The 23736-nt window shown below is 42.0% G+C and overlaps 1 protein-coding gene across 2 annotated transcripts in view; it reads right to left on the reverse strand.

The window, feature by feature from the left end:
• The window catches only part of Pard3b (par-3 family cell polarity regulator beta), a 975885-nt gene that overhangs the window by 157281 nt on the left and 794868 nt on the right, over nt 1–23736 (reverse strand). For both annotated transcript variants that reach the window (XM_038339874.2, XM_042055538.1), the window contains exon 20: nt 6650–6952. In XM_038339874.2, the coding sequence (XP_038195802.1) occupies nt 6650–6952 (303 nt within the window). The remainder of the gene's footprint in view (nt 1–6649; nt 6953–23736) is intronic.

Genomic DNA, 23736 nt, shown 5'->3' on the forward strand with positions numbered 1-23736 from the left:
AATACGAGAGTGACATAAGTAACCTATGAAGCACAGCTAATATTTTGAACAAATAGAATATCTTTATGACTGATAATAATGAGCTAAAACTAACAAGTACATTTTTGGGGAGAAGGGGGGTTGGAAGATAGGGTGTCACTATGTAGCCCAGTCTAGACTCAAACAAATGATTCTCCTGCTTCATCTTGAACCTGTTAGGATTGGGGGTGCATGTCAACCATGCCTGGCTTTAATCCTAACAGGTATATTTTTAGTTTAGATAAAAAATCCTCCAATAAAAATTTATTCTACATATATAAGATTCAATAATACATAGCCTGACAATTGTCCTGAAGAGTGTTTTCTCAACTTGACACAAGTTAGAGTCAGATGGGGAGAGGGAATTTTAATTGAGAAAATGCTTCCATAATATTGGCCTGCTGACAAGTCTGTGGGGGTATACTGTCTTTACTAATGATTGATGTGGACGAGTGCAGCCCACGGCGGGCAGGTCCCACCCCTGGGCAGGTGGCCCTGGGTTGTGTAAGAAAGCAGGCTGAGTAAGCGAGGAAGAGGAAGCCAGTCAGCAGCATTCCTCCATGGCCTCTGTTTCAGTTCCTAGTTTCAAGTTCCTGCCCTGACTTCCCTTCTAGATGCAAGCTCAAATAAACTCTTTCCTCAGTTTTGATCATGGTTTATTATAGTAGTATCAAAGAAACTAAAACAATAATGCAAATGAAAAAGCATAGACCTTTTAGAAAAAGTATAACAAGCTAGAAACTGGAACTGGTGTGCAAGATCAGGTCACATTAATAGATATAAGAGATGAGGGCCAAGGAAGACAAATCCTTGGCTTTGGATGCCTCTGAAAGATGCCGTCCAGTTGTGTACACCACGATTAACACAGTGATCATAAACTCAATAGAACTGAGTGTATCCAGGGAACCAACCACCAAGAGGGCTACAGGTATGGACTAAATACAGGTACAGGACTAAATAGCTGGAGGGGTTTATATTGAGGAAATGATTGCCCAGTGACCAGAGGGCACTGTGCCATGCCTTCTGTACCCTTGTTCAGGTCAGTTTTGAGCACAGATATATTAACAGATACATTTTTATAGAGAGGAAAATTTAATAAAAGAGTAAATTGTTTTCAATCATTTCATCATTTAAGGCATTATGGCACCAAATCTCCATCGGTAGAAAGGTGAGAATGTTCTGTTATTGATCAGCTTGTGGGATTCTAGAATTGTTCCCCATGTATAAACCCTTAGCCTGCTCTTTCTCCCACAGCTGTCCCCGTATGTCACTCATGATGAATGTGATGCCTCATTCTGCTGACCAAGTGTCAGTCACCCCACCTCTTTTTTGCTCAGCTCTTGGGTCTTTCTATTTTATCTCTTGCCGTTGAGTCTTTTCTTTCTGTTTATGCGAATAACCAATATCTTACGCTGCGAGTCATAACCCCATAAGAGGTCATAAATGGATATAAAGGTTGCAAAAATTTTGGCAACAGTAAAAGTTCTCTGGATGCATGATTACCACATAATCAATTCATGGTGTTTTTGGCAGCACTCACCCATGCCATGTCCCTCCCCTTCACTGCAGCCTTGGCCCTGAACATGCAACATAAACAGTTTTGAACACTATACCTTGGCTCAGATTTAAGATGGCTGTATGTTAAAGGGTGAAATAGTTTTACTATACCTACATGACTATGGAAAACTCAGACTTTTAATGTTTTCCTACCACTAGTTCTCACAAGTAAATATCAATTTCATGTGTCTTTCAACTGTATTTTGTTAGAATGTTTGATTTGAAAGATTGATGTTAGAGTTGCTGGCTTGGATTTCACAGAGAACAATCATTATATAAATTCTGGCCTATGATAAGGATAGAATTTCCAGCAGGGGCCCTAAGCATTTCTGTCATTTTATTCTGTTTATGTGAAGTGGTGTTCTTAACATTGGCAATTATAAAATCAAAGTATTGATCAATTCTGAAAAACACTGAAGATAGTTTATGTCCTATAGCATCAAATATTCAGCCATGATTGAATTTTTATGTAAAATAAATGAGCATGCATCTCATTAGTATGCAAATCTGCTTTCATTTTTATGCGGGTAAAATTATACATAAAACCATCTTAAAATAAACATATTTATGATATATTAACAGTAAGTGTTTATCTGTATATGTATTTTATTACTTATATGCTTGGGGGTCGGATAAAAATCTTGGGTGTCAAAGAGTTGTGAGTGGAGTTGAAGAAGCCCTGTTCTCTCATACCACACTTCCTGTCACTGTGACCTCCCCTTGTTTGTTCCCGTTTACTAGTCCAACAGCCCAGCTGTGGCAACTACCATGTGCCTACCACTGTTGTTGTTGAGCTCTATGTATCTTTTAACGTGCAGCAACCCTTTAAAAGGGGGGATTTATCATTTCCCCTCAATCTGGTCAGTCCTGGAACTTGCTAGATGCTCCACAAGTATTTGTTGTATTGCTTGCACGAGGATGAGACACGCATCTTGGGAAAGTCATCTTACTGAAGTCCGTGCGGTTGTATGGACATGAAGTCCATCCAGAAGAGAACCAGACAGAGATCAGCCCCATTCCAGAAGTCATGGCTTAACACACCTTTAACATGTTGAGAACCCGAAACTGAGCCACTTTATCTGCACACTGCACTAGGAAGGGGGAAGGCGTGGCTGAGTGACAGGGTGGGTAAGGGAAAAGAACACAGAGCGGTGAAGAGCTTTGTCCCAATCCTGGGCCAGTTACTCCCGTTCCCTGAGCCTCGTTTTCTGCAGCATTACCATAAGGTGACTTTGTTAGCTCTCTCTGAAGCACCGTGCTAGACGTGATTCAGAGATACCTTTTCCTGCCCACCGCTCTGCTTTCTCATTACTGTTAGGCTCACGCTCCATCCTCACCTCCTCATCAAGTCTCACTGCAAGGTTCCTGGCCTTTTACTAAGCTTCGGACACTGCCCTCTCTAAGTTGACCAGTAGCCTTGTAGTGGCTGCATTCTCTTTGTAGGTTTCATTCTTTTGATCTCAGTGGACACGATTATGACAGTGGTCACAGGATTGGGACACACATCAGTCTCCACTGTACACAGGCTGCCACCCAGATTTCTGGAGTCTGAGTTAGACAGCTGTGAGATGCTCTACCTGCAGACTTCTAGGCAGCTACTCTCAACCAAGAACTGTCAACATGTGACCTATTGACGGACACGTGACTTCAATGTGCTGCGCAGACTCGTCCCCTTCACTTTCCTTCTTCCCTACAAGCTATGTGCTGGGTATTTCTGGACTTCCTTAAATGCATGCTCTTTCCAGCAACTCGATTCTTGTTCACATTTGACTACTTTGTAATGAAAAACAGTTATCTTATTGTTAATGCTTAAGAATCTCCTCCCAAAGTCAGCTCTGCTATCACTTGCTTTAGGATGCCTTTTGCATATAGGCCAAACAAAAAAGAAAAGCTTTCATTTTTAATTACAGGATATTACAACTCTCTATTTCCACTGGATTTCTACTGGATGTAAGAGGACCTCCTCTAGTCCTCATTGATATGTCAGGATCATCTTCCCATCTTCCCTGGAATTTTCTACATTATCTAGGACATAGAAAGTGACAAGTGAATGCTTACTGAATGAAGAATGATTGAATAGATGGGTCAGAAAGTGATATATCCTTTCCTTTAAAATAAGGTAGGCTTAGAACTCATAAAACAAGGTATCTGCTTGGAGACATTGCTTGGACAACTGTCTTACATTTATGTAGGCCCAGAGTTTCATTGCTATCGGACAGTATGAGTGGTCATAACAGTAATCCCGATGATAATAACTACATTATGTAGTGCTTACTATGATGCATCAAGGCAAAATTGCTTGCTTTAAGACTTCAAGAGAAAGGAACAGAGCAGAGTGAATATAATTAAAGATAAGAGCAGAATCAAGACAATTCTGGGTAAAAAGAGTTTCTTTTTGATCTGCTATCCAAAAGTTTAACAGCTACCTAAGGCTCTGTAGAAGGCAGATTTGGAGCACTTATTGACACGAAGAGGCCAGAGCCAAAGCAAAGACTTCGTTACTCATACAGAATTCTGGGCTTGGCAGTAAAGAAATCATTTTTTTTTGGCAGCATTTTATAGTTGCTGTCTTTAACATTATGCAATGAGTTTCTTTCCTGGTCTACTACATGGGCAACAGTGTATCCACATGTGTGCTATAGGTTAGAACTAAAAATGCCCCCTGTGTATTCAGTATTGAAGGTTTGGTTCCAGTGCAACAGTGTTATGGCTGAGGCCACAGAGAGATGGCAACTTTGCCAGTGGGTTGATCTGCTGATAAGGTCACAGATATTCAGAAGTGGAGCCAGGTTTGAGGAAGTAAGGGTCTGGGGGGACATTTGTTATTCTTCCCCTCACTGTGAGCAAATATCTGGGAAAAAGCAACTTCAGTGGGGGGAAAGTTTATTCTAGTTAACAGTTTGAGGGTGCACTCAGCCTATCATGATGGAGAAATTATGAGAACAGAAATCAAAGCAGTTGATCACATTATCAGGAAGCCAGATAAACCCTACTGTTTGGCTTGCCCCTCCCTTTTGATTTAGTATGGGATTCTGACTCATGAAATGCTTGTTGATGCCTACTCTAGCATGGATCTTTACCTCAATTAGCCTAAGATAGAGACTCCCTCACAGATACGTCCAGATTCTAGACCCTGTCTAGTTCACAGCCAATATTAACCACCACAAATGGCAGGACTTTGAAGGGCCTGGTCCTCTCTGCTTCCTGCTGTCACTAGAAGAGTAGCTTTGCTCCCAGACATTTCTCACATCATGATGTGGAGACCAGAAACAGCTTGGCTGAGTGGCCTTGGCACATACTGAGACCTATAAAACCGCATACAAACAAAGATTTCTGCTTTTTTTGTCTCATGGATTTTTGTCACAGATAAAGGAATCTGAACAATACAGAGTCTTAGCAAAATATGGGTAAAATAAACTTTAGTGACAAACATTCTGGGTACGATGAGTTCTGGTTGTATAGTATTCTTGGATGTCAACAGTGCATATTAACACATCACTGGAAAAAAAGACTACACTAAAAGAAAAATCTATTTCTGAGGGTTAATTCTGCTTGTGGCTTTGGGATAATCTCTTCTTTTAGAATGTCTCACATTTATTCCCATGGAACTAGCACTGGACCACACTGGCTTGGGAAGGTCTGAGGAAAACAGTCTTCATGTGTTGCTGTTCTATCGTATATATGCAAAAAGGACTGCTACAAAGCCCTTCTTACTGGGGGAAAGGAAGATTGACTATGCTTTAGCCTAGAATAGACTCTAGTATTGCATTATTATTTACATGATAAAATTCAACCCTATGCGAAGACTGGAGAGAAAAAGGCGAACTCTTAATCAATCCTTGGAATTAGCAATTTGCTTATGATGGCCGCATCACAGTCATAGGAATTTATATTTTCATTTTGTCTTAACGAAAAACTTGACCATCTTTCTTTAATATCATCAACCTGGAAGCTTGACAGTAAGGATTAAAAATTGCTCCTCGCTTCCCACTTGGTTATTGGAAAGGTTCTGAAAGGTAATCAGTCTTGTGAAGCTACACTTTACAGTCTGCATAAAATGCCATGATTTCCCTTCCTCTCCCCAACCTAATTGAAAGTGCATAATCTCACCCAGCTGGGGAAATGTGTAAACGGTAAACATACACGATATATCATGCTATCACACAAAAGCTGGCTACTGCTAGGGTCCCGGTGGTCCTCGGAACCCTAGGAGATCTGGAAAACGAGTCTTTTTCTTTCATCTAGCATGAGAGCTTCTTGCACCACCCTCTTCATTTTCTCCCTACAGATTTCAAACAGCAGCAGTCAAATTAGAGCAAGATCTCTCAACTCATTGCTGGTCTGTGGGACTCCAAGGTCACATGACAATGCATACACACCGAAGCTCTTTTAGAACATCCTTTCCCTGACAGGACATTCTTCTTTGGGCAAGAGGTGGAGTTGGAATCATCTTGCTCCTTACTTGCTCCAGACAGATGTTCCCAATATCCTCTTTCCCTTGCTCCTAAGTCTACAGGTCACATCCTATCTTTCTCTGCTTCATCAAACTCCTAGGACCAAGATTACCTCATTTTCCACCTCTGCCAGGCAGTTTAGTTTTCCTCGATTAGAAAATCCCAATCTTATTTTTCAAAGTCTCCTGCACTATGGTAGCTATCGATAATCCCACTCCAATTATGCCTACTTGGAAGCCATTTTTCCCTTTTCTGTCTCTTCACCTCCACGTTTCATGCCATCTTCTTGAATAAGTGTCTTACAATAGGGCTCTCAGGACAAAAGACAATATGCCTTCAAAGTCTTCATCATTAGTTCTCCGCACTGTATTCCTGCAAGGATTGTTCCCTGTTGTACCATGCCTCTGCTGCTACCATCCATCCACGCCACCTTATAGCTAGTTATGGCTTTATTTCTGATGACTGATAACCTCAATGGTAGGTCAAAGTGGAACACTTGTCTAGGGCACCATGTCATTTTAGTTTTAATAGATTGAAGGATACGCTTTTATTTGCTTCAGCAGTAGAGATGATTTGAAACTTACTGAGTTAAAACTGCAACCATCTTTCATTAGCATTACCTGTCAGCCACGGCTGGAGGATGATATGGCTTGTTGACCTTGGCATAGAGACCCTCTAAGTGGTCTCTGTCTGGAGACAGTGGACGTCCATCCCGAGGGTAAGCAAGTGGTCCAGCTCGAGGGGGAGATGGCGATCTAAAGACATTTGCTGATGTGCAGGGCTCCCGAAAGTGGTTCACTCTGGCATAATTGGGGTCCATTTCATCATCGTCCATGTCATGCACTGGCCCAATGGCTCCAGCGGCATAATCGACAAGACCCCTGCCTGCTTTTCCCTTAGGCTCCTGGTGTTTGCCTCCAATCCTGAAAATAGAGAAGAGAGAGGTGGCATGGGCTAATGTAACTTGCAGATGCTAATACAACGAAACAGTTTCCCAGATCTCTGTTTAACTCTTGGTAACCGTTTAGCTGCCCACTCCCTGTGTCTTCAAGATCATGCCATGCAGAAATGCCAAAAGCATACGAGGATTAATTGTAAATCCATGACCTTTATTTTGTCAGTCTTCACTTTGATAGCAATGCTATAGGTACCACCTGACACCTCTCCGACTGACGAGGGGCGCCATGCTATAGGTACCCTGAGACATCTCTGACTGACGAGAAGCGCCATGCTTATAGGTACCCTGAGACATCTCTGACTGATGAGGGGTGTGATGCTATAGGTACCCTGACACCTCTCTGACTGATGAGGGGTGTGATGCTATAGGTACCCTGACACCTCTCTGACTGATGAATGGGTGCGATGCTATAGGTACCCTGACACCTCTCCGACTGACGAGGGGCGCCATGCTATAGGTACCCTGAGACATCTCTGACTGACGAGAAGCGCCATGCTATAGGTACCCTGAGACATCTCTGACTGATGAGGGGTGTGATGCTATAGGTACCCTGACACCTCTCTGACTGATGAGGGGTGTGATGCTATAGGTACCCTGACACCTCTCTGACTGATGAATGGGTGCGATGCTATAGGTACCCTGACACCTCTCTGACTGATGAGGGATGGGGGTACCCTGAGACATCTCCGACTGACGAGGGGTGCGATGCTATAGGTACTCTGAGGCATCTCTGACTGGCGAGGGGCGCCATGCTATAGGTATCCTGACACATCTGTGACTGATGAGGGGCTGACAGCAGTCCCTCCCTACAAAGGAGCTGTGATTGTGGCAACCATACACCTTGGAAGAGGTGTGGTGAAAGTCTTTCCTGGGACAAGGCTGCGTGGGAAAGCGCCCATCAGAATCCTACACTTTTGCTATGACATCACTCTTCAGCAGTCCAGAGTTTCAGCGTATTCTTCTAGAGAAGGGTTTGAAAAAATTGATTTAAATATGAAAAAGAAATACAGAAGACTGTCTGGTCACTAAAAGCAGCAGAAGTGAAGGTAATTTATAAGAGACTCCATATTTTTTTTTGTTACACAAATGGGGATCATTGTGCCTCATTGTGCAAGGGCTAGGGACAGAATAAAATAATGAAGAAATTAATAGGCTTGTGACAGAGATGAATTGGCACATATAAGTAAATTAAACTTCATTACTGGCAGAACTCCATAGCCCTAAAGCTTTAAGTGCTAGCTCAGGATGTTACTGGTAGCCAGGGACAGCATGTAGAGACTGGGGATGGAGCAGAGCATGTATTTAGGTGGATTCTATACCCACCTGAATGGTAAGAACGAATTCAGAGGGCATTAGACTAGTGCACTAAGATGGGAAGCTCACTCAGATGTCCTATTCGACACCGGTGATGTGGATGGTGTTTGGAGGACCTTTTACCTTTCACCCTTGACAACAGAAGATGTAGGATATATGGGATGCGAGAGTAAGATGACCCTGACTTGTGCATCTAAAGAGATGTTTAAGGAAGGATGGGGACAAATTGAAATCCATACATAACTCAGAGACGGTAAGAGGCTATGGCTAGCGGCGAAAGGTCTACGTTTGCCTGGAGACACAGACAGAAGCCCTGGCCCCAGCACCTTCTCTTCAAACAAATACAGTTGTTTCTGTGTGTAGCAGCTATTTTCATTTTCCAGACATCAAACCCTTTGTCAAAATCTTTAGAAGGCATGGTCTTTCAAAATATTTTGTTTTTTCTTGAGACAGGACAGTGTTTGTATTTTAGGTGTTTTTTTTAATCTCAGTAGAATGGAGAAGAAATTGGTTAAGAGAAAGAAGCAACAAAATAAAACAGTTAGAAAGAAGCACAGGATAGAAAAGCAGCACCTACCTCAGGGTCACAACAGATGAAAAGAAATGCCAGGATACATTATTGCATACCTGTTTTGACTAAGCTAAAAACGTACCTGGCATATAAATAATTGGAAAGATTTGTATTTTTTCGTAAGGCAGTTTGTATCTCTAAGGAATTCTGAATTAAGATGAAAAGATTACACAGTAGGGTGCCCATTAAAGTGCCTTCCTTGCCAGGCCCCTTTCAATGCATGTATGTCCCAGATTCACGGATGTTTGTTTTGGAAAATTTTTTATAAAGAAGACAGTCTGCTCCAATGAAATTTGAGTTTCAGCCTAAAGTAGGCATTATGCCAAATTTTACCATTTTCCAAGAAATGGTGCAGGCTGGTTTATCAGAGAATGCTTCCCGTACTACAAGGATAGGGGTGGATTTCCACTGTAAATAAGATAAAAAGACACCAGGAAAGTCCAAGGGTGTGATTCTGTAAGTTCCCTCTCTCTCATAACTGCGATGCCTTGAGAGAAATCGTCAGTAGAAAGATAAATACCTCCTGGCCACTGTGTGGGACTACACTTGTGGATTAATGGAATAGGGAAATGCCAAGCCTGATTTTTCTAAAAGAGCAGAGATAGAACACCAGGATCTGAGTTTCTTATTTCATGTCTCTCTTTCTTTGAGGCTTTCAAATTAGTTAAGCTTCCAAAGTGTGTAGAGATTCATAGATGAAAAGGTTCTCCATGTATGACAAGTAGCATGGGATCTTGTATTTTTCTTCGCTAAAACAAAACCAATTCTTCTTCAGTCTCCTCTGCACTACTGAGGGTGGCAGGAACTAATGCCATATTAATCACTAAGTAGGTGAGGCGGTCATTTCTCTGCACCATCATTATTATGCCCTATTTCAGGGTCTCTCCATGTGCGGGAGGATGAGGCAGTCTTGGAAAGGGGGTACATTAGAGCAGAGGGGGCTCTCTCAAGACAAAGGAAACCAGTTCATATTTCTTGCTCTGACTCACCACCACCCCGTGCAGTCTGAGAATTCTAGTTGTTTCTACTTGGGAATCTCCTGACCACTGGAAACTCAACCTGTTAACATCCTCAAATTTCAGAATCACATAGCAACCTTTTCATTTCATGGTGCCACTCTCCTGAGCACACTAACTTTAAATGACTGAAACATCTCTTTTCCCTCGTTGAAGGCAGCAGTTTACCTCCTTCCCATTATATTTCTTGATTGTCCCCTTTAATTTCCATTTCCTTGGCTATGGTGTGTAGTGTTCATGTTTTATATTGCCCTAGATCTGCTGTGTGTGGCCCTATAAATTTAAACTTGAATTAATTAAAATAAAATAAAACTTTTTTAGTCTTATAAATTTGTTCAAGTGATTATTAGCTAGATATAGTCAGTGGCTGCCGAACTGACAAGGAAGATGTGGACAGATTCCCCAACTGCAGGGAGTTCTATTGGACTACGGCAGTCTGATTAATTCAAAGAGATGTTGGTATGCTGCCATATCCCACTTGTCTTAGTTAGGGTTTCTACTGCTGTCATCAAACACCATGACTCAAAGCAATATGTTTTGTTTTGTTTATTCCATTGTATAGCTTATAGTCCATCGTCTAGGGAAGTCGAGGCAGGGACCTGGAGGCAGGAACTGAAACAGAGGCCATGGGGAGAGTGTTGATTACTGGCTAGCTCCTCATAGCTTGGCCATTTGCTTTCTTATATACCCAAGACTACTAGCCCACAGTGATCTGAACTATTCCATATCAAACAGCATTTCAGAGAACGGAACATAGGCTTACCCACAGGGCACCTGTTGGGGCATTTTCTTAATTAAGGTTTCCTCTTCCAAAATGGCTCTAGCTTTGGTCAAGTTGGCATAAAAGTAGCCAGCCCACCACTTTAATCTCTTCCCGAGAAGGCTGCGCTAATGGTTTCCTCAAAGAGCATGTCCTCTGCATTCTCAGTCAGACTGGGGATCTCCAGTGGATTGCAGACAGACAACTGAGTGGTGCAGCCGTGGCTAGCTCACTATTCACCAAAGCATCCCATGGGCCGACGCAGTGGGGAAGAAAATGAATCCCTAACGGAGTGAAACGTGGCTACAGTCCACGCTTTGTCAAGAAAATTGAGATTAAAATAGGGGTGCTGGCCAAGAGCTAATATATGTTTTATAGTTTATTTAGCCAGGCACATATGTCCTGAAGTAAGGAAGACAGTCTGCAGGGGCATAGTCAGCATGACTTTAACTAAGTAAAAGAGAGTCTGAGGATAGAGAAGGGCCTGGGTCTGTGGTTTATGTGCGGACCCAACTTCCAAATGGGGGGTTAATGTACCTGGGGAGAGGCTGGCTGCCCTGGTAGATAGTCCTCCTGTCTATCAGGAAACGCCAAGGAGACATGAGTAGGGAGAGAAAGAAAGCAGTAAGGAAGGGTGAAGAGGTGAAGATAAGTCTAGACTCATCAAACTAAACGAAGCACCGGGGCAAGCTCATGTAGGAGAAGGACAACGATAAACCCAAGACCACAGAAAATAAACTCTAGGGGCAGTACACAGCAAAGTGGGGAAGGGGATTAAACACGTATAGCTGAAGTTCCCGGTGACCTTAAATTATTTTTCTTGTGTCACTAAAAATGATGTTTTAGCATACATTCTAATTTAAATTTCAAACATTTGTAGGCTATGAAATATATTTAATTAGTTACAGAAATATTTATTTCAGCAAAGATCCACCCCTGAAAGGTTTCATGGCCTTCCAAAGGAGTGTCACTAACGGGAGATTACTATCCCAACTTAACGTTATTCCTTTTCTAAAGGGAAGTGAGGAGCCAGTGGAGGTAACCATACAGGAATATGTGATATTTGTAAATTATACACTGACATTCCTGCATGGAACTGTTTGGCAGGATATATGGAAAGATATATGTGGTTGCTTCTAGAAATGACATCTTAATGTAACCTTTGTATATTACGTGTTTTGGAATTTGTTCATGTATTTAAGGTAAGTGTCTTGGTTATGACAAATTATTGTTCCTTCAGCTCAACTCCTTCTACCAAGAGTACTCAACTTCCATTAGTAGAAGATCTCTCTTTAATCTTTACAGAGGACTGTTATAGTCAATTATAGCCTCACAGTGGCCTCACTGTTTTGCCTTCTCTACACCATGTAGCTTCAGTAAACTCTGCATTTGTCAGAAATATACAACTATAAAGTTCTTTAATCCATTGATTTATGTGGAAATTTCTGTGAGTTTGTTTCATTTCAATAAAAGTTGAAAGAAAATTACAAATGGGAACAAATGCAATAGCATTTTTCAGGACCAATTTTGTAGGTATTGAACACATTTGTATTATATAAGCCTTGTAAAATTTGCTCACAACGGTCACTAAATGACTTCCTTTTGGAGAGGAGGGGTGGGTGGATTACACAAACCAGTCTGCTTCCATGTGTTGTGTTTATACACTAGCATGCCCTTTGTTCTGCCTGTAGGACAGCCCCCCATTTCCACATGTTGGAATAAGACTATAAAAACAAAGCAGAATCAACACCTTTTATTGATTCACTCTTGACACTCTGCCCCTATTGAGACTACAAACTACTTCAGTGTGTCTTGTGAGCTTCTCTGCTAATTTTTGGCTGTTTATGCATTCAGTATCTGCTGCAATTACACTGCGTATTAGGAAGAACAGAGCCGTACTTGGTCCCTGGTTCATCTACAGGAGGGACATAAGTATAAGTGATTACAATCCAGTGGCAAAGAAAGCGGTAATGGTCCATCATACCTGGGGACCCCAAGGTCCGGCCATGTGGCCTGGGTTTGGAAGGAACTTGTCATCTTGATATAAATTGTGGAAATTGTTGTTAGGTTCTTTAATTAGAGGATAGGGACACCCAGGAATGGGCAAAGGCATACAGTCTTACTCAATCCTGGCCTATAAATACAGTGTAGAAACTGATGGTTTGGGAAACCTCCTCTCTACAAGAAGATGTGTCCAGTAAAGGTTATGTGCACATAAGATTTATCGAATGCATGTGTTCTTCATTTAAAAAGTCGGTAACTTAAATATTCTTCTTTTTTATTTTTAACTTTTATTATAAAATGAGACAAAGATACTTACATTTTACAAAACAGAGCCTCAGATTACACACTCTTATAGAGCAACAATATGTGTAAATAATACAGGAACTGTCTGTGTTAGTTCATTTCCTGTCAGTAGAGAAAGGAGGCTTAAATAGCTCCGGTTTGGGTCTAAGCAGCATGGCATGGGTATTGATGGGCTTTTTTGGGTGCATCATCTCGGGCAATGGTGGTAGGAAAATGTATGTGTCAGAGAGACTGTACAGAAACGGGAGGCTGGAGAGGCTTCATAATCCCTTCTGAGGTCGTGACCCTATCTTACTTCAGGACCTTCTGCTGGGCTCCTCTCATGAAGATCCCCTTCCAGCTCTGTCACACTGAGGCCTAAGCATTCTCAACCATAAACAGCAGTCTCCCTGACAGCTGAATCTGTATCGCACTTGTATCTCCTCTCTTCCACAGTAAGAATCCTTCTACTTAAGAGCTAAATAGCCCAGTGTTATGACTAGCTTCACGCTGCCCATCCATTCTTGTAGCTGATCCATGCCTACCGTGTAAAAGCACATTTCTGTGTAATTCTCATTTGACCTTTGCAAATGTCTCAGTTATTTTCATTGCTGTGATCATGACCAAGGAAATTCAAAGGAAGATCATGACAAGGAAATTCAAAGGAAGAGTTTATTGGAGGTTTGCTTAGAGTTTCAGAGGTTGGTCCATGGGAAGCAGGTTACACACACACACACACACACACACACACACACTTGGGGGTTGGGGAAGAAAGACGGGAAACAGGAAGAAGAGGAGGAGGTGAAGAGAGAGAGCTAACTGAAAATAGTATTGGCTTTTGAAACCTCAAAACACTCTCGCAGTGATATACCTCCTCTAACAAGGCCATACCTGCTAATATTTCCCAAGCAGTTCCACCAACTGGGGACCAAGTATTCAAACATATGAACCTATGTGGTCCATTTTCATTCAAACCAATACAGCAAATAACTTGACATTTAATCTACAAAGATAATCAGATTTAATAAAGGCCCATAGTCCTGACACCCATGGGTGTGTTTCCTCAAGAAGAATGTGTTGGGGCAGCATTTCTTAAGTGGGTAAAAACATGATTTCTATACCAAAGGCTGTTTTTGACAGATCGAATTATTGGCTTGTCATCTTTCCTTGAGCACAGACTTGTGGTTCCACTTTGCACAACAGTGTGACTGCTGAGAAGCTGGCTGATAACCCAGGGTTCCCTTTCATAAGTGACTTATCAACAAATTGATTGTCTTGTTTGTTTAATTGAAATATTTCATTCACTCCTGTAACGCCCAAAAACCTTGCTCAGAAGGCAGTTCTATTCAATATGTACTTCAAAGTCTGTATTTTAATACCATGAAGTTTTCCTGATTTCCTGATTACTACCATAGGACATAAGTTGTATATCAAAATCAATTTTATTTTGATTAGATAAGATAACAATGGCACTGAAGAGAACTCACTATTGTTAGCATGTCAGTTCATGAAGATGTGATGCAGGGTAATAGCATCCCAGCGATGCACTTGAGTCGTTCCATCTAAGAATGCATCCAGTGCCTGGCTGTGTTACTTTACCTACGAGGGAGCAAACTGGAGTCCGCCGGGAAGTTCTCTGATTACTTTTTCATTTAACCATCAATGAGTTTTGCTGAATTATTTCATAACAGGTTGTAAAATCATCATTTGGAAGGCCACTTTATATCTATACCTATAGATCTATCTGTAATTCTTCTATAAGAAAACCTTTTTTACTCACAAAGTCCAGTCAAAGTGTGGGAGAGGTGAGAATACGAGCAAAGAGGTCAAGACCATGATGGGGACACCCGCTGAAACAGCTTACCTGAGCTAATGGGAGCTCACCAACTCTGGTCTGACAGTGAGGGAACCAACGTAGGACCAAACTAGGCTCTCTGAATGTGGCTGAGAGTTGTGTGGCCAAGGCAGACTGACTGTGGGGCCACTGGCAGTGAGACCAGGATTTACTGGCTTTTTGGAATCCATTCTCTTTGGAGGGATACCTTGTTCAGTGTACATATAGTAGGGAGGGCCTTGGTCCTTCCTCAAAGCAATATGCTAGACTTTGTTAACTCCCCATAGGAAGTTTTACCCTCTCTGAGGAGTAGATGGGGGAGGGTGAAGGGGGGAAAGGCAAAGGGATTGGGAGGAGGGAAGGGAGTGGGAACTGGGATATGTAAAATGAGAAAAGATAGTTTTTAAAAAATAAATAATTAAAAATAAATTAAAAAGCTCTTTTTTCACAACACAGTAAAAAAAAAGAAAGAAAGAAAAGAAAAAGAAAAAAAAGGAAAAAAGAAAACCTTGCTCTCAACAAGTTGGAGTTTTGGTTTTAGTGAAGCTCTCCCAGTGCAGGCAAATCAGTAAAAAATGCTTCTTTCTTTCTTTGTTAGTTGCTGATTTCCAGATCAAGGCGATAGTGTCCTGGGTACTTCCAGGGGGAGAAACGAGTTATTAGAGGCTTCTTTTCAGTGCTGCCCATTACAGGGGTTGTGAAATTATTGTGAACTTTTATTTAACCCATGATACATGAACGCAATGCTTCAATCACATGCATTCCTTCCTCCCTTTGCTGTGGATGCTGTGGCGCTAGTGGGGGTGGCCCTGTGTTGGTTGCTCTGTCCTTTTGTCTTGACCCTCTACTTTTGATAGCTTCTTTGCTGGGATCTGACAAGTAAGTATCCTTAGGTTCACAACAAATCTCACATTCTAATTTGGAAAAAGATGTTCCCCAAGAACCCTTTTCCTCTGAAATGAACGGGGGATGAATCCACAATCTAGGTTCAGTCGTGGCTCACTGACAAGAGGTTTTCTAAGAGTGGAGCTGGGGAGTGCATATTTCTTTTTATTCCTCACTATTATTTTACTAATACGAGTTTCTCAGGACTTTTCATGCTGGCATAGCCCTGTGTTTTGTTTCTTGCTCCTCACCATCATTTTCTCCTGTCCTCTTCCTCCCTGAAAATAGACTTTCTCTGTCTTCATGACACACACACACATGCACACAGTGATACACAACATGTGTGCACACACATGCACACACATATACACACTCATACACACACATACACACATACACACACACATACAAATTCTTCTATAATAGAAGCTTTTCCTCAACAATTTAGATTTTATTTAAATACTCTTAGTGCCATGAGATCCACCTCACATATGTATACATGTATTTACACACACACACCATCTAGCTCTCCATATAAGATGATATAGTATTTATTTTTTCTTCCTTCAAATATTTTTCTTGTTTCCCTTTAACTTCTTATAACTTTTCCTCATCCCACATACCTTATACATTCATGTCATATATGCATACACAGGCACGGGTGTGTATTTCACTTTTATGAGGCCTAGTTTATATATACAAGAGAGAGCACGTGATGTCTGTCTTTCTGGGCCTGACTTATTTTATGTAACATGATTCTCTCCATTTCCATATGTTTTCTTGCAGATGACGTGATTTCATACGGCTGAATAAAAGACCGTCATGTCTACGTGACTCTTTATTCATTCACCTGACGGTGGGCATCTGAGCCAGTTCCATTGCCTGGTTATTCTGAGTAGTTCTGTCATAAATGTGGATCTCTCCATGTGTGCTGATTCACAGTCCTGTGAGTATAGACCCAAGAGTGGCATGTAACTTGATCAAAGTAACATGATCATGTAACATAGTAGATCTAGTTTTAGTTTTGTGAGGCATCTACTTCTTGATTTCCATTGTGTCTGGAAGTGCATAGTTTTTAAAAATCATCATTATATTTTAACTGATAATTCTGATCCAAATTTAACATTGCAGAAATGTTACTTAACTGTAAATAAAAACCTACATATTCTTTTTAAAATACAAGATCTTGATTCTTTATACTAATATAATTATGCATTTGTATATATAATTGCATTATATTTGTATTAATTGTATTATATGCATATATAATATATAATTGCATTATAATATATGCAACTTTAAATAATGCATAATTTAAAATAACAATGATTACATCACGTCTCAATCTGTGGCTCATCAGCTACATGTCTCTGGGCTTGTGTTGGAGATCTGGGTGCTAGCAGGGTCAAGGGAGGATCCTGTTCTCAGACATAGACTACTGGCCTCTTACTGTGTTCTGTGCCTTACAGACAGGCAAAGCAGCCTCAGTGTCTCTTCTAAGGGGACTGATGTAGTTTTGACAGGTTTTCCTTTATTACCCAGTCACCTTCCCAGGGTCCTACCCCTATTAATATCATTGTGTCAATTAGGTTTCAATGCAGGAATGTTGTTGGGTTGAGGTGTGTGCCCAAACATTTAGACTGTAGCAATTACCAGTAGGCTATTAAAGCTTATGGTGTTATCTTGGCTCTATTTCCTGTTAGAAAGTATTTTCTATTTTCTCTAAAATAGAGATAGAAATTCTCTATTTTCTATTGCACTATGAACAGTCAAAACTGTTTCTAACATTACCCAGTTACTTTTCCTAAGTGGTTACACACCAGTTTTATTTTAGTTAGGTTATTTAACTTGGTTTGCTTTTAATTTTCAGGAGATTATTCTTTCTTTGACTTTTATTGCTAAATATGTAAGCCATATGCATATGTTTGTCCGGTGTGCATGTATGTGTACATGTGTGGGGAGTGTATGCTTGGAGGTTGATGGTGGATGTCCTCTTTTACCATGCTCCACTTTTGAGACAGGGTTTCATCATGCAACTCTCCTGGAAGTCCAGGTTGACCTTGAACTCAGAACACCTGCCTCTGACTCCTAGGTCTAGCATTTAAGGCAAAATCTTCCATGCCTTGTGCACATTATTCTTTGAGAGCTAGTTTCTTGTTGAACCTGGAGCTCACTGATTAATTAGACTGGTTGACACAGCTTCAGAGACCAGCCTGCTCTTACCCCACCCTTGCCACACGAGCCCTGAGGACACAGATGTATGCTGCCAGGCCAGGCCTTTGCTTGGGTGCAAAGGATCCAAACTCAGGTCCTCACACTTGTACAGCAAGCGCCTACTGAGCCATCTCCCCAACCTCAATGTATTATTTTTCTAAATTAAATAGGACAAAATAATTTGCACAGCTTTCATTATCTCTCTTGCTTATCCAGAGCAGTGTAACTATACTTTTTAAAAAAGTATCCATGTTTATATATTTATATCCCTTCTCTGTTATACAAAAGCTAGGATACCATATATCCTACTTTTCCACCCAGACATCCGGAAGAATACTTCATTTGAACCAACAGATACCTGTTGTTTTAAAACAAAGACTTCATGGCAGTTTACCATGTGCTGTACTTGTGCTTATTTAACGAGTCACGAATCTTGGACATTTGGGTGTCTCCAGTGTTTCGCAAGTGCAGACATACCCCGTAGATACTGTGGGTTCGTTTTCCAACCACAGCAGCAAGTGAGTATCCCTGTGAAGTGACTGATGAAGTCTTTTGTTTTCCGGTGCATATAAAAGTTATGCTTCTACTGCGATGTAGTCTACTGTGTGTATAGTAGCCTTTTCTCTAAACAACATCGTTACTGCTAAAAACGCTGATGACCACAGAACTCTGAGAGAAACGGTAACATGTGTGTACAGTAGTCTTTTCTCTAAACAACATCGTTACTGCTAAAAAATGCTGGTGACCTCAGAACTCTGAGAGAAACTGTAACAACATGCTTGCTCCATGGTGGCCACAAAGCTTCAGCTCGCGAATAGAGTCAAGTGCCACAACAGTAAGCATGCCTGAGCGAATGCTCTGCCCACGGGGGAAAACCTCGTGCAGTGGTTGGTTCGCTTTTTACTGAGATGGCTTTGGGATGAGTTCATAGAAGGATTCCTGGGTTAAAGAATAACACACATATACTTTTTTCTCTAGATTTCAATAAGCTTCCTTCCATATTTATTTTACTTTGCATTACCACCTGCATTGTAAGAAGACAGCTGTCTCTAGTCTCATCATCAGAGCGCATTGTCGAACTCTGTGAAATTTGATAAGCCAGGTGAGAAGTCATGTTTCCATGAGGTTTTAATTAGCCCGGCTCCTATTATGCGATGCTGAGTATCTTTTCATATATTTAGGGGACATTTTCATTTCCTCTTCCGTGAGCTGTCCGTATCGTTGGCTGATTTTTCCATCAGATTACCGGGCATTTTCCCTTTTGGTTTTTCAAAGAGCTTCGCATAATAGTGATATGAACACATTGTGATCCGAGTCCCTTATTTTTCTTTTCTGAGTCTCCCATTTGCCTTTTATGACTTCAGGTAAAATACCACTGAATGAGCTCCCCCATTCCTACTTCCTCTTCTATATCTTTCTAGTACTTCAGTACTTTCGCAAACTGCCTGGTTAACGTCGCTAGGCGCAGTTTTGACTGCCTGCCCAGTTCAAAGAAGGTTTAGGGGCAACATTTCTCCTTGCTATTTTGCGAGGGCAAACAGCAGAGTGGGGAGGGGTAGAGAGGAGGTAAGAAGTTTGCTACTTCTAGCCGTGACAGAGAGCTGGAGGTCAGGGTTTCCAGGGGAGGGACATGGGGGAGAAGCAGTCTTGTTGTTAAAAGAAACTACAAAGTACCTGCTGCACTGCTCTCTTTGACTGTGGGGATAATTTGCTTGGCTATCATTCTGCTCTTATAATAGAAGCTGCAATTAGGTCACTACAATTATCCTTTGTTCCAGAGAACAGGCCGAGTTTCTTCAGCTTTTCCTTATCAATATGGTTTCAAAGCCGCAAGCTATACATGGTCAAGAAGAATTGCAGCATTTGATTGTTATTAATATTATTCTTAAAATTATTATTATACTGACCAGAAAATGCCCTCGTCTTTTGTGATCAATGTTTCATCTTTTCAACAGAGCTGCTTTAATGACAGTAAGATTTTTCATTGTCTTCTCATTCCTGCCAGGGCAGCTATAATTTTTTGCACTGCTCATTTCTCTAGGTAGCCTAAACCAGATCTGATATGGTAAAAGACCTCAATTGATGGGCTAATTAATTACTTTTTAAAATAAATAAATCTCTGCAAAGCAACCTAACATTCTATAATACTGACATACGAATTAGTTAACGTAGTTAATAGAATCTTATATACAGATCTTTTCATTGTGCTTCTCTCTCCGCATATACAAACAACACATTGAGTTCTTCCTGGTTTGCAAAATACGTAGATACTATTTGAGTGTGTTTGTGTGCTCACATGCACAAGAATGTGGGGGTCATGAGTGTGTGTGGGGCATGTGTGCATACATGTGTGTGGGGCATGTGTGCATACATGCATGCTAATGCATGTGGGGAGGCCAGAAGATGACAGGGTATTCTCTATCGCTCTTCATCTGTATTTGTTTTAAACAGAGTCCCTCACTGGACTGGAGCTGGCCTAGTGGCCAGCATGCAACAACAATCCTCCTGTCTCTGTTCTTCACAGCCTTGGGTTTACAGGTGCATGTATGGCCATCTCTGACTCATACAAAATTCTAGGGATTCAAACCTGGGTCCTCACGCCTACATAGCAAGCACATTTACTTGACAGAGCCATGTCCTCAGCTGCAGATATCATTTTTGAAATAAAATATCTCACGGGTTTCTCCTCTTGAAGCTGAGGATCTATTGTTCCCCCCACAATTGCTAAATGGTCACAAAGCAGTGCAAATGATAAAGTTTGGGAAGCCTCGTCAGGTCAGATGTGACCTGAAAACACCTAACTCACAAGGGTCTAGATTGTTGAACCGGTTCTTTTGCCCAGTTGAAAGATAACAGAAAGACTTTCTATATCCCAGATGGCCCAGAAAAACAACTAATTTCCATGGGGGGATGTTTGTTATATATGATAGAGTTGATTGCATACTCTAAAATCATGATTGACAGTCACTGACAATTCCTAACCATTGTCTTTTTTAGTTTTTTCTGACAATGTCAAATGGCAACATTCTTGACTCCTTCATATGGCTACTAAATACTACAACCTCAAGAGGACTGGCACGCTGTGATGGCTCTCCCGTTACTGCAATTTACATTTTCCCTAAATTTATACCTTTCCCAGACCCATTAAACTTTCGCCATTGCTAATGCATTGAGTTCCTGTAATTTGTATTCTCATAATGTGGATAAATTTCCTAGAAATGCTTAGTAAACATCTTTAGCTTTCCTTGGAAAATTAGCCCCAAAGCGGGATGGGGGTGGAAAATAAAACAGTCTATACCCTCCATAAAATATTCTCTACTAATGTATGATTCCTTAAAGAAATCCTATAGACAGTACCCTAAGAATGGTGTCATTAAGCACTGGTGATATTAAAAGATGCCCCCAGGCTGCTGGCCAAAGCAACACTGAGGAGAGAGCTGTAAGAATCTGCCCTTGAGCAAGCTCTGCTGGCTGAATAAAATTCATATCTTGTTGATGTGGTTTGTTCCTATTGTTATTGACACCCGTGTGCGGCAAGAAGTGGTCTCTATTCCTCAGAACCCCCCATTTGCGTGTGCTCTCTATCCGCAGCTCTAGGAGAAGCAGTGGAGAAAATAAGGCATTTTTTCCTTTTATATATATATATATATATATTTTCTGTAATACAGCACTTTTTGGTCTTAGGGACTGCCAAGGGTTCTATCTGAAAAAAAGAGAGAGACCTTTGACACGGTGGTAATGCCATCATAGGGAAAAGAATGAAGATAAGTCCCTCATGTTGACTGTCCGGGATATTGAGGCCTACGCAAACTTCCTGGAGAGGAAACAGGAAAAATGCAGAGAATAAGAGGAAACAGGCTTCATATCCTCTCTGTTCTCTTTAGGCCTCCTCTTCCTTCTATTTTGTCACCTAGAATCTCACACCTGGTGGGTGCTCTCCTGGCTATGCTCTGACCTTTGCAGTTAAGTGCTTATTCACATCAAAATATGCAGGAGTGTGGGGAACGCAGCCTTCACACACACACACACACACACACACACACACACACACACACACACACACACACACACCGTGCTGCTCTGTCCCTGTGCTGTGAGGTGGCACATGCCCCCCCCCACATGTGCTGCTCTGTTCCTGTGCTATGAGGTGCCACACCGCCTCTACACACACACACACACACACACACACACACACACACGCTGCTCTGTCCCTGTGCTATGAGGTGGCACATGGCCCACACACACACACACACACACACACACACACACACACACAGAGAGAGACACACACGCTGCTCTGTCCCTGTGCTGAAGCATGGGGAACGTGGCCTACACACATACACACACACACACACACACATACGTATACGTGCGCACGCACACGCACGCACACATGTGCTGTTCTGCTGCTCTGTCCCTGTGCTGTGAGGTGGCACACGCACCCCCCCACACACATATGCTGCTCTGTCCCTGTGCTGAAGCATGGGGAACGTGACCTACACACACACACACACACACACACACGCACACACGCACGCACGCACGGACACACGTGCTGTTCTGTCCATGTGCTGTGAGGTCGCACATGGCAAGCCTGCTTTGGATACACAACCTTCCAGTAGCCACATGGGTAGAGATACAGACTCGCAGCACCGAACATGCGCGTCCAGTTCACAGGTGGAGGGCACTGCGTCAGGAAACGTCAGTCTCCCTTTTGCGGGAAGCTTAAGAAGAAACGGAGTCGTTTTCCTTCTGTGCTACTGATACCGGAGACTTCAAGTAGGTGGGAAAAGAGTATTACCTAACCACAGTATTTTCTGGGGTTCTCCTTAAGAACTGACATTTAAGGTATGAGTTTGTCCTTGAGAAACTATACTGGTAAACTCTAGAAAAGCGAGGCCCAGTAGCCCATTCTTCTACATCTAGGGTTTACCATGTGATAGGAATAGTGTTGGCCTAGATGAGAAGGAAAGGGGACACTCGAGTGCCACGTGGGGGAAGATACGGGTGTGTCCCTCAGGTTCATGAGCTAAGGTCTCCGCTACTTCAGACAGGATGGCGACAGGGTCTTTGTTAAGAGGGCTCTAAGCTGAAGGGGAGCAGCTCAGCCACGGGGTTTCCTTCCTGATGACAAACGCGTACACGGAGGACAGGTCACCGAGAAAGCCACTAGCCACTTACACCATCAGTGTCCCCCGTTAGAGACGGTCTGAGAAGCTAATCCAGACAATGTCTTGCAGTACACGACAGCTCAACCAGAGTTGACTGGCAGTCAGGAACCAAGGAAGGGACCCATTCAGTTCCACAGGCTGTTAAGGAAACTCTTGGTCAACACTGGAACGTGACAGAGGTGTGAGGGGCTTCGGAAAGGTCCTTATACAACACGCACATTGTCATGAGAATTGCAGCGAGGGTATTTTTTTAGACATGACAGATATCTACACAGGAGTTCTAATTTCTGATCAGTTTACGAGCAAGTGACGGCATGCTAGGTCGATGCTGTTGAGTACTTGTCCTTAGTCTGCTCCCTATGGGGGTCCACTACTCAGCTGGCTTCTTAATCCTTTGTCTACCTGAGGGTCCCTGGGACTAGGTTTTGTTGTGTCTAACACAGGATATCTCTTACTACAGGAGAAGTGTGGACTCACCTCTTAGTGGAACTCCAGATTACAAAGGCATGTGTGCAGTGCTGGGTGAAGGAAAGCCTAGCATTGTTTATTGTGCTAATGCAAGGGCCTGGATTTTCAGATGTAAGTAAACATCCTTTACTTCCCTTCAACCCTTTAATCCCTACCTGAGATTTAGATATCACTTGGGTCACACCTAATCAGTAAAGACACAAATGTTTTAAAAGTGAAGAGATGTGTGG

The sequence above is a fragment of the Arvicola amphibius genome, chromosome 8 (genome assembly GCF_903992535.2).
Source record: "Arvicola amphibius chromosome 8, mArvAmp1.2, whole genome shotgun sequence".
Lineage (NCBI taxonomy): Eukaryota > Metazoa > Chordata > Mammalia > Rodentia > Cricetidae > Arvicola > Arvicola amphibius.